The sequence below is a fragment of the Salvelinus alpinus genome, chromosome 35, assembly GCF_045679555.1.
Source record: "Salvelinus alpinus chromosome 35, SLU_Salpinus.1, whole genome shotgun sequence".
Classification (NCBI taxonomy): Eukaryota; Metazoa; Chordata; class Actinopteri; order Salmoniformes; family Salmonidae; genus Salvelinus; species Salvelinus alpinus.
In genome coordinates, this window is record NC_092120.1 from 14,842,383 (window position 1) to 14,860,590 (window position 18,208).

Here is an 18,208-nt window from a genome sequence, read left to right on the forward strand (position 1 = left end):
TATGACTCTCTTGTAGGGAAGTATCCGTCGAGAGACTTTGCAAGCTCATCTAAGTGCGTGGCAATTGCTTGCTTCAGTTCCGCGGGTAAAGAAATGTCTCCGATTCCAGATACATCTTCGATCTTACTTACACAGTCGTCCAGCAGGGGAAAGTTTGCGAAGTTATCGTTCTCTGTTCGTCGTTTCCATAACGGTAGCTTTTTTTGAAAAGCCTTCAGGTTTTCCTCCGCTTCGATGATGTTGACTCCACCGCCCTGCATCTTTTGATTGAGATGATTGAGAGCTGCGAAGATATCAGCCATGTACGCTAAAATGAGAATGAACTGAGAATTTTTGAAGCAATCTGCATGACAATGTTGGTGCTCTTGCAAAAACAGGGCTAATTCCACACGCACGGCAAAAACACGATTCAGCGCCTGTCCCGGGGATAACCACAGAACGTTAGAATGGTACAGAAGTACCTCGAATTCAGAGCCCATTTCTTTACACAGCTCACTGAAGATGCGGTGCCTCAGAGCACTAGTTCGCACATAGTTCACGCATTCCACTACAATTTTTAATACTTCTGCCAGTTTTGGAGGCAAGGTTTTTGTTTCCAACGCATGCCTGTGCAGAATACAATGCGTAACAATGATGTGTGGTGCATCGGCTTTCACTAGCGGACCAAAACCAGACTTTCTTCCCAGCATGACTGGAGCTCCGTGCGAACAAACTGCAGAAACCATATCCCACGAAAGATTGTTGTCTTTGAAGAAGTCATCCACAAGTTTCTTCACATCGGCTGCCTTAGTTGTTGTTGTAAGAGGCTTACAAAATAAAAAATCTTCCTTTATCACGTCGTCTTTCACATAGCGCACGAATACAGCAAGCTGGCTTAGATTGGAAACGTCTGTGGTCTCGTCGAGTTGAAGGCTGAATTTTGCCAGGCTTGAAATCAGATCTGCAACTACTTGAGCCAAGATGTCTTTGCTCATGTCCTCTATTCTGTCGCTGATGGTGTCATTTGAAAGAGGAATTTGTGATAACTTAACTTCAGCCTCTTTTCCCAGCATGATATTCGCCATCTTCAACACAGCTGGTTTTATGAGTGTTTCACCAATGGTGTGTGGTTTGCCCTGCTTTGCGATCAGGTAAGCAACTTCGTACGATGCTGTGAGGATCGGTTTGTTAATGGGTACAAAGCCGAGAACAGGCAGAGTACCCTTTTCATCGAATCTGGCTCTCTTCACCTTGAATTCAGCGAGCGTTGTGTTCTTGTATTTTCCATCTCCATGCAGCTTAAGGAAGTGGTCTCTTAGTTTTACCGGTGCTAGACTAGAATTGCTCAACTTGGCATTGCAAATCATGCAGTTAGGACGCTGACTCCCATCACGTTCCGTTATACATGTGAATCCATATTGTACATATTCGTCCGACCACTTTCTTTTTTTGCTCGACATAGTAAGTATGAAGGGATTAAAATATTAAGAAAGAAATCACAAGACGTACCATCACGACAGTCACAAGTCGACTACTGAGCGCACCAAATTCCCTGCAGCACAGATAGGCCAAGCGATGTAGCGTGATCACCTGCAGCCAATGATGGCCAAGCGGGGCGTGTCATCACGAATCATACGAGTCGGATGTGTGTCTTGACCTCCGCCGAACCCCTGAGACTGACTCACCGAACCCCTGGGGTTCGATCGAACCCAGGTTAAGAACCACTGGTGTAGTAGGTCAGGGCGTGACTAGGGGGTATTCTAGTTTATAATTTCTATGTTGTGTTCTAGTTTATATTTTCTATGTTGGTGTTTTGTATGGTTCCCAATTAGAGGCAGCTGGTAATCGTTGTCTCTAATTGGGGATCATATTTAAGTAGCTATTTTTCCCACCTGTGTTTGTGGGATATTGTTTTGTGTTTGTGCATGTGCACTACGTAGTCACGTTTAGTTGTTCGTTTATTGATATATTTAGTTTTGTTTAAGTTTCTCTTTGAATTAAAGATGTGGGACTCAACATCCGCTGCGCCTTGGTCCCGTTCTTACGACAGCCGTGACATGTTGACCATCCAGCCATGTCCCTGTGCTGCAGTTTACATTCCTCTGCTGTGTTGTGATACGTGCTACATTAATATTACTATTACACTTCATTTTAACATCCAAAGAAACACGCTTGTTAAGTTTCACTGGATCTCCTGTTTCCGGACCACCCATTTCTCTGTGCTCTTTGGCACCCCTCAAACGCTTTGGCTTCATCTACATGGGAGTAGAGGAACCATTGCTAAGTCTGGACCACAAAGCCCCCATATAGGCTATCTATAGTAACGTATACTTTTCATTAAAAGCAGTGAAAGTTACTCAATGCCCATTAAAATCCCATGTGGTAGCCCTGAATGATAACACAAACAACTAATTCAACTCTAATTAAAGTTGACAACAAAGCTGGGTTTTGAAAATGTAGGGAGGTACATTTTTGCCTGCTAAATATAGTCATGCGTACGATGAGCGGGATACTCACTGGGCTAGCTCTCCATTCGTTCTATTACGAGAGTTCATTCTAAAGAGACATCTTGAAGGTACTGTATGGCTCTATCAGTGTTTAATAAACTTGTGAATTCTATCGAAACAGAGAGCCATAAAACCCATAGGGTCGAAAGACGCCACCTGAACAAACACACCGTGTAGAAAGTGTGTGTGAAGGTGTGTACAGTAGGTGTCTGTGAAAAGAATGCCATGATCGGTCCTCGAACGCCTAAAATTAAACGTCCAAGAAGCTGTGGCCTAACCATCAAAATCAGCAATCCTTGTCTATGAGGAACTCACAAAGCCTAGGAGACAGGGAGAACCCTCTCACCGCTTAGAAGAAAACTGCCTGCCAGTACTCGACACCTCTGTAACGTCAACAAGCTATCAACTAGTGTGAGCGGACAGATGGTTAAAACAGTGAGAGTACAATTTTGGTTGAAAAGTTCAATGATATTACTGGACTGAATTTCAAGCTTAATTTCCCTACTCCCCGGAACAGAATTCAATCTGTAGTTCCACCATAAACCTAACAGGAGGGTGAAGAGGAATGAGAAAGAGAGAAAGAGAGTAATCGACATGTGTAATAACTCCAGTCGTTTACGTGTGCTTTTACACTTCTTCCTGTCAGAGCCCATGGAGGAACTAGATCAACTGTTAAACACACAGAAGAAGTTATAATCCAGCCATTGTTCGATTTTTGCTAGCCCCCTTTTTTTGGTTTGAGGGGCCGGAGCGGGCTAAGATTAATGCTGGGTGTCACTAGTAGGAAGTATGAACTGCTAGGCTTGGTTGCAAGCCATTCCTCATCCTGCGGCTCAGCAGGACATCGCATAGTTTGGCAGGCCCTATTCAGGAGGGAACTCCTTTAATGATGAGAACGAATGCCACAGAGAACCTTTCCCACCAAGAGCAGAAACGCTGAGGACTGCACATCCACAGGTCTCAAGTAGGGCTTTGCAAATTTTTTGAATATCAGTGATAAGTAGATAATGACGCGCTAATATGCAAAACGGAACAGAGAGTGTCAATGGAAGTAATAATAACATGGTCAGGTCTGTATTTTTCAGGGAAGAATCTCTGCAGGTTTGGTTTGAATGGTAGTGGGTTAAGATCAGACATTACACTGTACTCAAATGAACACGTGCTACTAATGTGTTGCAATGTGCATCATATGACTTCAGGTCACACAGGTGTGTGGACTGAGGTGAGAGTAGAGTTTGGACGATAAACCACAAATGATTTTGCTGATATCGTTCATAACGATAAGTAGCCTAGGCTAGAGAAATGTGAAATGAAATAAGTTTGCTATTTGTGATTGTTAATGGTACAATTGATGGCGACAACCATCAAACTAGTAGTAGTAGTTTAAAGGACAATAAAAATAAAAATAAATGCAGTGCACATTGTTATAAACGTATCATTCTATTTATTGTTCAGGCAATTTATCGCAATATGGATTTTAGTCCATATTGCCCAACTCTAGGTGAGAGCGAGTTGGACTTTGATCAAACAAGACCATATTTAACCTGTAACTACAGTTCCAGGGACTGTGCTTATGTAAGATATGTCATAAACACAGAGTACTGTAATCCAAGGTAAACATTGTGTAATTCCAGAAAGATGCAACAACAGGTGATTACTAAGTAATGTATTAATAATAGCGTTGGGCCAGTAAACGAAAGGTCGCTGGTTCAAATAACTGAGCCTGAAAGGGGACAAATCTGTCGATGTGCCCTTGAGAAAGGCACTGAACTCTAATTTGCTCCATGGGCGCCGTACTACTATGGCTGACCCTGTAAAACAACACATTTCACTGCACCTATCCAGTAGGTGACAATAAAACATATATTTTGAATTTTTTCCCCCTTTAGTTTATTAACCTACAGCAAGATAATAAGGTCACCTACAGCTATAGTGGGACATCTATAGCCTAAAGTCCCAAATCAATAGAACACAGACTATTTTAGAGCAATAATAATCGACTGCTTGAATTGCCACCCTCCGTGACCAGACCTTGGCATAACGTTTTGTCTTTGATCGGCAGTCCTCCGAGTGGTTGGGTGCCCTGTCAATCACGTTAGTAATGGCCTGTAAAGGGCCTTCAGTGTTTGGATTGGAGGTCCTTACATGAAGTGCCAACTATAACACAATAACCCCTACCCTGGGACAGCCGACTAGCTCCCCCCTGTCACTGCAATACTTCATGCTGTCCTCAATCCCCAGTCTCACGCACACGCACACACACACTCACACACACACACCCACACACATAATTCTGGATTCTGAGGAATTCTTACTTCATTTTCTCCCAATCAACAGTGACTTGTGAGTGACTGAATGTCAAGCACATACGATTCATAACCTGTAATTCATGTCTTAGTGCCACTGCAACATAAGTCTGTCTATTCATCTAAATCCAAACTAATCTTGTTAAAGAAATGACATATTAATGAAAATGTTTAATGTATACGTAATACAGTGCATGATTTACACCTGATCACCAACGTGTCCAAGCTCTGTTTTGATAGGTATCCCACTAAACCATGATTCACCTTTCCTGTCAACATCATTAGGGACACTTGTCTGTCCTACAAAAACAAAAGTGACAGAGAACAGTCGCAAATGACCAAACATGAGGGCAGTAGACCCCTGGGCCACAGAGCGCTTAGCTCAGCTCAGCTCAGTCACTTAGCTCATCAGGAAGACTGAATTTCCTTACTTAGCCCAGTCTAGCCCCTCTAAGCACACATACTGTACAGACAAATACCCCCCCACACACACACACACACACACACACACACACACACACACACACACACACACACACACACACACACACACACACACACACACACACACACACACACACACACACACACACACACACACACACACACACACACACTCTCTCTCAGACAGTGACCTGAGCTTCGTGGCCTACTAGCCATTGTTGATATTATCCCTGGGTCCCAGAGGTGCTAGCAGCCCGGGTCTCTTGTAGCACGGTGAGCGCCCACATCCTGACCGACCGGATTTGGTTATTTTGTACGCACTCCAACCCTCCAACCTGCGCCAGGCCAGGAACTTCCAGTCACAGAGAATAGTTATGAAGCCCTGGCCACCAGGAGGTTAACCCCCGCCCCGCCGCACGGCCAAAAGGAGCTCATTTTAAAACAATAACATTCAGATCAGCAGAGCCTCCTCAGGGAGGCCCCAGCCCCAGCAACCCCAGCCCCGGTGCAGCGCAGCGATGACCAGATCTGTTTGTCTTGACAACTGCTGCTGTCCGTAGGGCTAGGCTATGGTACTGTAGAGAGAGGACGGCCCGGCCAGACACACACTCTCACACACACGCATGCACACACACACCACAGGATGCTATAGAGAGTGAAACGCAGGCACCCATGTGCAACACACTGGAAAACATTATCTCAGGTGAAGGCTGTCATCAGTACAGCGTAGACTATGAGTCATGGCTTTTTTTGATGAGAAAGAACTGTTGTGGGGGAAGATTTTTTATATTTACAGTAATATTGGCAGAAATATACTCCCATATATTATCCCCCCTGTCAACTGAAAACTATAATGGCGACTAATGTGACAGGTAAATAGGAATTAAACTGCTTTTGAGCTGTGTATCCAGTTGTGTGTATCCAGTGCCACCTTCAATCAGTGTGCTAAGATTAACCAAATACCTTCATGGATTACAACAAGTTAGTCTTCATGCTAATCCGGAGTTGACACAGTCCATTTTTTTACAGCATACTTGGAGTACTGTACCAACTGTCCCTGTACAGTAACATGAGTATGTGTTAATACTACTGTAGCTACTACTGGATGAGAACAGAGCAAACAGATCTTCCGATGGGGACAGATTTTGATATGAATTTAGCTGGTGAAGTACACAGACGAAAGCTGGTGTGGTGAAACTCCTCTACATCCATGATCTCACGTAGAACCAATGTGAGGGAGACCTGTGGTTCTGATCTGTGGTTTATGAAAGCTGGCTGGATATAGATGTGTTCTGGGATGATACTAGCTATTAGTGTGATTTATACAGATGTAGGATTTTCATTTGACCTATATTGTCACAGCAAAATAATCCCACAGCAACAGGATTTGAATGTTTAGTCCATAATGTTTCTTGATGGGTGGTTAGGCTATTAGTTGGCCAAAATTAGTCTATATGAAAAGTGCAATACTGTTAAAATAACCATGTGTTAGTGTGGATTTTCAGTGAATTTATGTAAATCACACAAATCTCAGAAAATTGTCAGCAACAAAAGAGTGATCAAATTAAGATCCTATATCTTTAGGTTAGAGGAAAATAAACAGAATCAACAGGACTGCCAACAAGTCAGCCGCATCATCCATAAAAACGTCCCATTTCAACTCGGTACCACCAAAAAGCATACTGCCTTCTGAACATAACTGCCTCTGGACTGTATAATTTCTCGGGTGGAAAGAAGACTGTGAAAGACAATCAATAATAAGCAAATGTTATCACTTTGGAAGAGGTCAAATGAAAAACAAAACATGGTACGGTACATGATTCCCTATGCAGCTTACCTTAGAAGATATTTCTACAAGTGAGTTAGCATACAAAGGATGCAAGCATCCGTAAATAATATATTTTCAATGGTCTGCCAGTCTACTGATGAGGAGAGAGGCCTTGCTGTTGGAACAAGGTTAGAGTAATAACAGATTGCACTGGTAGGACTACTGGCAGAGATACATGCCAGCATAGACTTATTGAGAAAACAGAGATGGTGACTGGAAAATGACACAGGGTAAGAAATGCAGAACTACCTAACAGAAAGGCAGAGCACAGTGAGGAAATAGTGGTGAGACTGGGACTGGGAGTACTATGAATGGTTCTAAGGTTATATTTGTGGATTATTCAATGCCCGAGAACAGTTGAGAAAGTGTCTTGCTCTCTGCTCACGCCGGCAAAAACTACTGTATGCGTTTTAACAGCTAAAAACCTACTGTTTTTGACGACGCCCCAGTGTAGCTCCCCTGTGACAGTGCCTCTCATTGAACCTTAACCAAGCATTGACTAGGGGATGGAATAAAATATATTACATGTTAATTGTGCTTTACTTTGCCATCCACTTTACTCTGTTTTAACTCTGTCATAAAGAATGCCTACAGACAGTTTTAAAAGGGCCTCTATACCTTAAATGCCTGGAGACTATGGCCATTTTGTTCTCTGGTCCCTATCCCCAAGAGCGAACTGGCTGCCCAGAGCAAGGGCAAGTAATGTCTTCTCAATAAAGACAGCATCAGCGAAGAGAGGCCGACTTTTTACTTTCAAAGCTCTTTCCATTCAATTATAATGAGACTGTCCTTTCAAGTGACATGAGGGGAAACTATGAAATGGCCATAAAACTGTTCAAATCCACATTCGTATTTTACAGTTCTTCTAATTAGGATTCACATTTCCCAATGGAGGATTTCACTCTGGCCTCTTCACAGTTTTCTATTGTAATTTCACTTTTAACACAGTATTGAGATTTATAGGTCATATGTTTTGACAGAATAGAATTGCAGATACATTTTCACATGCTCAATTGATGCAGACATTTACGATTTAAACTGTTTGATGTGTCATACCAGAACATTATAAAATAGAGGAAAGTCGTGAAATTACATTTAGGTACACATTGTTAGCTTTCATACTTGTGTATTTACAAGAGCTAAAGTATCCGTGTCTTTTAATGACTATTACAACTAAACACTTATATACTTATATTGTAACGGATTTCCTCTTCGTCTGAGGAGGAGTAGCAAGGATCGGACCAATGTGCAGCGTGGTAAGTGTCCATAATAGATTTTTAATAAATCAAAATGAACACAGAACAAAAATAACAAAACGCGAACAAACAACCGAAACAGTCCCGTATGAAACAGGAAACAACCACCCACAAAACACAATAGAAAACAGGCTACCTAAATATGGCTCCCAATCAGAGACAACGACTGACACCTGCCTCTGATTGAGAACCATACTAGGCCAAACACATAGAAATATAACAGAACAAAACATAGAAAAACAACATAGAATGCCCATCCCAACTCACGCCCTGACCAACTAAAATAAAGACATAAAAAAGGAGACTCTGGCTGCTCCTGACTGACGGGAGACTCTGGCTGCTCCTGACTGACGGGAGACTCTGGCTGCTCCGGACAGGAGGGAGACTCTGGCTGCTCCCGACAGGAGGGAGACTCTGGCTGCTCCCGACAGGAGGGAGACTCTGGCTGCTCCCGACAGGAGGGAGACTCTGGCTGCTCCCGACAGGAGGGAGACTCTGGCTGCTCCCGACAGGAGGGAGACTCTGGCTGCTCCCGACAGGAGGGAGACTCTGGCTGCTCCCGACAGGAGGGAGACTCTGGCTGCTCCCGACAGGAGGGAGACTCTGGCTGCTCCGGACAGGAGGGAGACTCTGGCTGCTCCGGACAGGAGGGAGACTCTGGCTGCTCCGGACAGGAGGGAGACTCTGGCTGCTCCGGACAGGAGGGAGACTCTGGCTGCTCCGGACAGGAGGGAGACTCTGGCTGCTCCGGACAGGAGGGAGACTCTGGCTGCTCCGGACAGGAGGGAGACTCTGGCTGCTCCGGACAGGAGGGAGACTCTGGCTGCTCCGGACAGGAGGCGTTGCTGGAGGCTCCGGACTGACGTCCTTCGTTGGAGGCCTCATGCCATGGATCCTCACAGGAGGCTTCATGCCATGGATCTTCACTGGAGGCTTCGTGCCATTGATCCTCACAGGAGGCTTCGTGCCATGGATCATCACTGGAGGCTTCGTGCCATGGATCATCACTGGAGGCTTCGTGCCATGGATTATCACTGGAGGCTTCTTGCCATGGATTATCACTGGAGGCTTCGTGCCATGGATTATCACTGGAGGCTTCTTGCCATGGATTATCACTGGATTGGAGAGACACACAGAAGGCCTGGCTCTGGGAGAAGGCACAGGACTCACCAGGCTGGGGAGACATGCAGGAGGGTTAGTGCTTAGCACAGACACAGAACTCACCAGGCTGGGGAGACAAGCAGGAGGCCTTGTCCAAGCAGGAGGCCTTGTCCCAAAAAAATTCTGGGGCTGCCTCTCGTGCCCGTTACCTCGCGCCAATTCCTCGTAGTGGCGCCGCTCCGCTCTAGCTGCCTCCAGCTCCTCTTTCGGACGACGATACTCCCCCGGCTGTGCCCAGGATCCTTTGCCGTCCAAAATTTCCTCCCATGTCCAGGAGTCCAGAACCCTCTGCTCCTGGTTACCACGCTGCTCGGTCCTTTTCTGGTGGGTGGTTCTGTAACGAATTTCCTCTTCGTCTGAGGAGGAGTAGCAAGGATCGGACCAATGTGCAGCGTGGTAAGTGTCCATAATAGATTTTTAATAAATCAAAATGAACACAGAACAAAAATAACAAAACACGAACAAACAACCGAAACAGTCCCGTATGGTGCAAACACTGAAACAGGAAACAACCACCCACAAAACACAATAGAAAACAGGCTACCTAAATATGGCTCCCAATCAGAGACAACGACTGACACCTGCCTCTGATTGAGAACCATACTAGGCCAAACACATAGAAATATAACAGAACAAAACATAGAAAAACAACATAGAATGCCCACCCCAACTCACGCCCTAACCAACTCAAATAAAGACATAAAAAAGGAACTAAGGTCAGAACGTGACATATATACTGTAGACATTCACTTACACAGACAACAACCAATATGGAAATGAGAACATTGCATTGGTCAAACTCTACCCTGGAATAGGCCAGGAGGTCAACAACTGGTTAACCAAGATGACCTCACCGGGCCAGAATGAAGAGTGAATGAAGACTGGGTCTGGCCTGTCCTGCGGTGAGGGAGGTAGCTCCCTCTGGTAGCTAAGGGGAAAAGCTTCTGTTCTTCTATCCTGACTGAGTGCAGTGCCAGGCACCAGAGAATTAACTGTGACCCCACTAAGTTCCATACAAGCAAGTCAAAGCTGGAGTGGAGGAAATGAAAGTAAGTGGAAAGTTTCGAGACATAAATATCATACCACACTTCAAAAATAAAATCTGACCAAATAAACCAGAGCTATATAATATTGTATGAATAATTGTTTTAAACAATGGAGAGAATGAGAGAATGACATACACAAGCACTTCATTACAATATACTGTACAAATTCTAATTCAGGACTAGTGAAATGCTATTGAGATCAATCGCCATGGTGACTATACAAATAAGGTAAATAGGCAGAATTGCGGCTGATATTTATGTAACCTATCGCTTCAATCCACTTAGCCTGAGAAGAGTGTCATCTACCTTCATATGCCACAATAAAAACCTGCTTAGCTAAGGTTAACGACCTTCCATTGAGGATAATAAACCTCCGTGGGAGGTTTGTTTACATGTTTTATAGACAGGCAGACCACTCAATCAGGCAGGTTGGCCCTGGCAGGGGTCATTTTCTATCATACAATACAGTTGGTAGGTGTCTCACTCACCTTCAAAAACACAGTTTATATTTACCCATGACTCAAATGTCAACACAGGGACAGTCTGGACTTTAAGCCAGACATATTTGAATTAGAGAAAGATCTGGAGCAGGCTTTGATGTGCCTCTGACATAAATAGAGCTACAATTTAGCACACAAACACAATGTTGCCGCTGCCAAGCAAGTTGTGTGTCAGGAAAAAAACGTTATTTCTGCATTGTCATTCAACACTGGGCACACACTGGTTGAATCAACGTTGTTTCCATGTCATTTCAACCATTGTGGAATAGACGTTGATTTGACATCTGTGACACCAGTGGGACATGTGAGATTTTGTTCTGGGTGCTAAGATTATCATTGTCCAGTACAAACTGCAGTTTAAGTGAGCTGAGATCCCAGGATATTACAGACAGCCCTACATGGGGAGAAGAATTAGAGGGCTTCTTTGGTGCAGCTCCAGAACCGTGCTGCTATTGAGCCATCACTACTTACAGCTTTCTCCCATTGAAGCGCCAGGTAAGACAACATGTCTCAAGAGATCACAGCCTCTCACATCTGGTCAGTTCAAAAGCATCTGGATGTAACTCACAAATAATTGCTTCCTCTCAAAAAGAAAAAAAGATGTGCGCATTATAGAATCATTCATCACCGGATATAGCTCACGCTGCATCCATAAAGAAATCAGTAAAGACAAAACATTTTGTTACGAACAATTCAATCCTCATGAACATGTAGAATTGAAATACATGCAAGACTATTTGCTATTTCATTATAAGACATATGCATCAATACGAGATTTAATATTTGATCAAACCTTCCATACAATACAATATTGTCACGTTCTGACCTTTATTTCCTTTGTTTTGTCTTTATTTAGTATGGTCAGGGCGTGAGTTGGGGTGGGCAGTCTATGTGTGTTTTTTTATGTTGGGGTTTTGAGTTCGGCCTGGTATGGTTCTCAATCAGAGGCAGCTGTCTATCGTTGTCCCTGATTGAGAATCATACTTAGGTAACCTGGGTTTCACTTTTGGTTTGTGGGTGTTTGTTTCCGTGTGTGTGTTTGTTTGCCACACGGTACTGTTTCGTTTTGTTCACATCATTTTATTGTTTTGTTCCAGTGTTCAGTTTGTTTATTAAAAAGACATCAACACTTACCACGCTGCACCTTGGTCCGATCCTTCTTCCACCACAGACGATCGTTACAAATATTTACACAAAAATACAAGTACAACTACTTCCCAATACTTTTAAATACGTGCGTTTCATTTATCTTGACCAGCTTGTTTCGGTAACACTGTAATTGAAGGGGGTGTACATAAGGCATTCATAACACCTTTATGAAACCAGTCATAACAAATCTGGGACTGTTATGACTGTTGTGAATGTCTTACGTATAACACTCTTCAAGTAAAGTGTGACCCTTGCTTCTCATTGGTTCCATTGTACCTGGCAAGCTAAATCAAGTGCACCTCAAGTATTTGACATACTGTATGTATTTGACCCAGGTCAGGAGCTAACCCAGACTGATGGCCTTACCGTGAGCAAAGCGATGGACCCAGTAGTAGCTGAAGTCCACCGCTAGGAAAGCCAGCCACCATGCCCAGGCAGAGTCCCAGGGTAGCTCCAGTAGACGCAAGTTGTCCCACACGTAGATGTAAGTGGTTATTTCAAAACCTCTTGCAAATAGCCTGGGAAAAAAGGACAAATGTATTTAGATAAGCACACAGATTCTCCACAATACATTTCAGGTGCAAAGTTAGAGGATCTTACAGTATACAAAAATAAATGATGCATATACAGCCATACATTATCATAAGAGACGAACTGCTGTTATTACTTTTCTATAGAACAAATTAAGCCAAGTCCTGGACTAAAAAGCTACTTCTATGGAGAGTCTCCATTGATCATTATTTTTAGTTTAGCACAAGGCTTAAGCTTCCCTATAGCAATTCTAGAAACATACCAGAAAGTTATAGTTTACTCACGTGGGCATTCTGGAAATAATACCAGCTGACACTGAGGTGACGACGTCACTGACGCAGGCCAATGGGGTTCCATCCTTCAGCAGGCTCACCACCAGCTCTACAACCATCAAGCCCATAAAGAACGGGGTGGCCTGTAGTCACAAGCAAAGGAGAACAAATACGAATCAACAGTCCAAGCACAATAAAAACTCCACCACTTTTATGTCTTGTGTTTCCTTGAACGCTTACAGTAACCTCACATGTTTGACTTGGAAAACGAACAAGAGGACATGTGGTTAAAAGGTCTTTCATGTCTTGTGATGCATGATGTTTCCCTGATGGCTCTATGGTGAAGCTACACAGGGATAGTCACATATCATCTCTCTCTGAGGATTTATTTCAGCTTCCAGAGGAGAAGAAAACACTTGAACAACCCATACAAATAATATTTGGAGGAACCTTTCATTTCAATAGGTCCCGTTACATCACATGACAGTTCAGACTGAAAACATGTATACCTGATGTGTCTGAATATTATCCATCCATATATAATAAGTAAGTAACGTAAACAAGTGAACCATGTCTTTAATATGTATATAGTATGTTCATGTAACAAAACAGAAAACGAACAAAAATAGCTGTATAAACACAAGTTAATATTTCCTCCTCCGATTAGGGCCATTTTTTAATCAAGTTATTCTATTCTATTCCATTATATAAGTATGCTACATACAGTATCTGCTGCACTAGGTATTATCTAGGTGTGGAGTATGCAAGAACAGAATGAGAGGTACTAGGTACTAGGAAGTTACTAGAGGTTACCAAAAATGGTTTCCATCATGTCATAATTGTGACTTGAACAGTGTGTTGGATCTGTTGGCTAGTATTAGCAAATGACCATGTCACTCCTGTGATTGACCTGACCTGGTCACCTAAACCTTCATCTGGTCACATGACTGCATCCAGGGAGTGTGTGTGCAATGTGGGTCGCGAGGTGTAGACCTGGAGGTGGAATAGGATGTGTGTGTGTGTGTGTTGGGGCGAGTTGGAGGACCACGAGGGACCGACGATCACACGCTACACTCCAACATCTGGCAGAGGACTTGACGGACTGCATTTAACAAATGGGCTCAGAGCACAAGCACTCTCTCTCCAAACCCACTGACTGAGAGAGAGATTATCATTTTGGATTCTGGCTTGAACATTCCCTCTTTTTCTCATGTCTAGAGTATTGTTTTACCTCGTCAGGGCTGTGTTCTTGACAGCTTTCCACTTTATTTGGGAAGGAATTCAGGTTCTCATGCCATGTGAAAAAGCGGACGCCGAGGGAATGGGTTGTTTTGGACTTTAAAAAATACTTCTTAATTAACGTGTGTGTTTGACCTTCACAATCACTGTGTTTACTCTGTGTGGCATTTTCCTCCAAACAACAGGACAAATGAAAACAAGTCCTATGAAGGCTGTAACATACTTTGGGCTTGTGAAAATTGTCAAGGGAGTTGTATATAAATCTCTGTTTTTGGTCTTAGATCTTGCAAGGCAAATGACATTTGTGGAACAGATGTTGGTATTATCCCAAATGGGGCCATTTTTATCAGGTTGTAGATGAGTGAAGTTAGCCACGAATTTGTGAGGGGGAAGACACAAACCCTGTACACTCTTATGAGAGTATGTCCACTTTGTCCTAAAGTAACAGGTAGAATGTATCTTATTGCAACTGGATAATCAATTAAACTATGGCATGAATTAAATCGGACAAGCAATGTTTATGCAGTGTTTTTATTTATAAACATGTTTACATACTGTGCTATGATGATAATCACGCTATACTGGGGTTCAACAGACCAGCGGCTTTTGTAGAGGGACAAGTAATGATGCTTTGTGGGTGACATTTGTTAATGTGATCAGAGGGTCCCAAGTTTGAGCCCAGATTGGGACAAGGAGCGGGATGGAAGCAAGACTGTTACAGGTGAGCTAGTTTGCTACAGCAGGAAAATAATACTGCAGAAACAGGAAATGTGGATTATAATTAATGGCCATTTTTGTAGGGTTTGATACATTTTTTGTAAGGGAAATTCAAGAATAAAATTTCAAAGTGGAAATTACAAACTTCAGAAGCCTTTTTAAGCCTCATACACACTGCCAGTTTTACATTTCCAGCATTGCATGAAAGTTCTCCTGCAACATGGTGATCAATTAAGATCCTACACCTGTACATACAGTCAACCAAAACACAGACTAGTGCACGGAGTGATGACTACATCACAAACAACAACCAGCACCGAAACAAGAGTGACACACCCATGCAAACATCATATTAAACTCTGTAACAATACTGTAGTAAATGAGGTTCTTTCATTACAGTTTGTTTGGAGCAGGATTAACACACTGAGGAGTCCTGCTGTTTGGATAATTGTTTTTTCTCTATTCATATGACTTTATAGAAGCCTGTTAAAATGTGAGCTTTATCCCTCAAATAACAACCGTGCTGATTTTAGGATTTTGTTAAACCTTTATCATCCAGATGCCCCATTAAAAAGTATTGGTGCGTTCTGTTATTTTGCACTGGGTGCTCTTGAGTCAAAAGTGGTCCTAAAATTCAACAATATTTAACAGACATTCCCCCATTGGACTGAAAAGGGCACACCTCCCCACACTCATGAGCAAACACATATTGTTTGTCTAAAACTAAGGATTTGTTAGAGAATTTGAAAATAAATGTACTAATATCATATCATGTGAAAATATGAACCATACAGCCAAAACTCAAGTCCATATATGACATAAACATTAACAGCAACTAAACTTCTATTGTTATGCAATAGGTCTATGGAATCAAGAGATTACTGCAGAAACCTGTGTAGCGACTTTGTCACTCTATAGCACCACTTCCCTGACAGTTCCTACAGGGTTTGTGAGTTGTTTGTGACCATCTTTGTGAAGATTTATGAATATACAGTAGCATATATGATATCATTCAAACTAAGTGTGCAGACTTTATTTCGCTATGTTTAGACATTTCAAGTGTGTCACTCCTAGCATGAGCGGCACAATATCGATTATCAAAAAAACACAAAACACATCAAAGCGCTCCAGCGTTTTCAACAACGAACTCACCTGTTGAACATATGGCGGGACATCCTCCACATTTTCAAATGATGATTCGTTCGGTGTGACAATGTAAAACATGGACCGAATTCCCTTGGTCAATGAGACTACGTCCATGAATTGCGCCATTGTATGCGCCGTCAATCTGTCAATCCCTCTACCCAAGGTGATGCTAAACCGATCGTCTGGGGAATTTTAACTACCGGGTGATACTCGCACAGTCATCAAACGTCATTTGAACTGTGAGATAACTGTGTCGTTTTATTGCACTCTCCAGAGGCGGGATACAGTAAGTGGATCATAGGTGTCACGCCCTGGCATTAGTTATCTTTGTTTTATTTATTATTTTAGTTAGGTCAGGGTGTGACATGGGGGATGTAGGTGTTTTAGTCATGTCTAGGGTTTTTTTATGTTTATGGGGCGTTCTCTAGTCTAGGTGTTTGTATGTCTATGGCTGCCTAGATTGGTTCTCAATTAGAGGCAGCTGTTTATCATTGTCTCTGATTTGGAACCATATTTAGGCAGCCATATTCATTGGGTATGTCGTGGGTGATTGTCTATGTCTAGTTGCCTGTGTTTGCACTTTTGTATGATAGCGTCACGGTCGTTTTGTTATTTTGTATAGTTTGTTTAGTGTTCATCTTCATAAATAAAAAGAAGATGTATTCATATCACGCTGCGCCTTGTTCCTCCTCTCTTCCACCATACGACGAACGTGACAATAGGTCAGGTGCGGGGTTGGTTGTTTTGTCTCAGGAATAACAATGCCTTCAGCTGCCATTACATCTTACCATAGTATCAATTACATAAATGAAAAGATAACAACAAATAAGTCTGGTGGTTTTTCATATATATTATGAACAAACCAGCTGACATTGTCAGACCATTCTGTCTGTGGTCTGTCTTTACTCTTACGTTCCATTGATTTGCATGTCATGGATAATTGTTAGGTATCGAATAGTGAAGCTCTATTAGTTCACATGAAATGTAATTAGCCTATTAATTTATGTTACAATATGTAAACGTTTTTCTTGCTGGAGAGGAGAGGCATTTTCGAAAAGGAGAATGTTGCATCACCTGACATGAAAAGAAGGCAGAGAGCATTAAATAATGAACTGCGCATAAAGAAGATAATGGAGAGATGGGTGACATTTGGTGTACAAACTGGGAGCAGTTATCAGTTTTAGAAATCCTAATTGGAAAAAAATTATTGCATGGGTGATTGCGCATTTAATTTAAAGGTTCAATGCAGCTGTTTTTTTAATCAAAATATCAAATCATTTCTGGGTAACAATTAAGTAGCTTTTTAGTTAAAAAAAGTAGTTTTTTTGCTAGAACTGTCTGGGAGTGGTCTGAGTGGGGAGGGGAAAACTGAAAAATAGCTGTTATTGGGAAAGGTTTGGGATGCTCTTTGCTATTGGTCTATTAACCAACGTACTGCCTGGTGATGTCACCAGGCAAACCTAATCTCCTGCCCATGTAAACCTACTGATTAGAAAGTCTGTGTAGATTGTATTTTCAACCAGCAACTATCAGGAAATAACACTGATCAAATTTCTTCACACTTTTACAGTGTTAGTTTCATCAGCTGTTGTACAATATGATACAAAACAAAGTAAAACAGAATTTTGACTGCACTGTGCCTTTAATAGGTACAGTATGATTGTAATTGATTCATACTGTTTCATCATGTTTACCACACAGTTAGCTTTTGGTCAAAACTACACTTTATTGCTATCTTGCACTAAAAAGTTCACAGTCTCCAAAATATTGTTCTAGCTCCAAATTAGAATGCACACTCACATTGTGGTGAAAAGGAGATCAAGTCTTGAAATTATTCTGTGATTTTGTAATAGAATATGATCCTTTCGCAGGTTCTCCTGTGGGGCTTTGGCAAAAGTCCTAAGTACCGACACTGCCTTGAGGAAAAGGTGAATTAGCTATGCACCCCATCAACAGCTCTCTACACGTTGGCTAATGTTTCATTCATGTCAGTTCACAGCATAGTCCTACATTACCCTGGATTCCTGTGGATGGGAGGCATCGTGAAGTTATTCAACCCAACGTGAATTAGATCTGAGAAGCATTTCAGTAGAACCTCTGTTCGTGCAATATTCAGTAAGTTTTGTT

At 42.4% G+C, this 18,208-nt stretch overlaps 1 protein-coding gene across 2 annotated transcripts in view; it reads right to left on the bottom strand.

Moving 5' to 3' along the window:
- LOC139563913 (alkylglycerol monooxygenase-like) overlaps positions 1-16,316 on the bottom strand; it is a 54,176-nt gene extending 37,860 nt beyond the window's left edge. Inside the window, exons 1-3 of one of the 2 annotated variants that reach the window (XM_071382924.1) lie at positions 16,088-16,316; positions 12,992-13,122; positions 12,543-12,694 (exon numbers count right to left, since the gene is read on the bottom strand). In XM_071382924.1, coding sequence (XP_071239025.1) covers positions 12,543-12,694; positions 12,992-13,122; positions 16,088-16,207 — 403 coding nt within the window. In that variant the 5' untranslated portion in view covers positions 16,208-16,316. Of the gene's footprint in view, positions 1-9,630; positions 9,955-12,542; positions 12,695-12,991; positions 13,123-16,087 lie in introns of those variants that run through there. The other variant, XM_071382925.1, reaches the window with a different exon arrangement.
- Between the last annotated feature and the right edge of the window lie 1,892 nt (positions 16,317-18,208).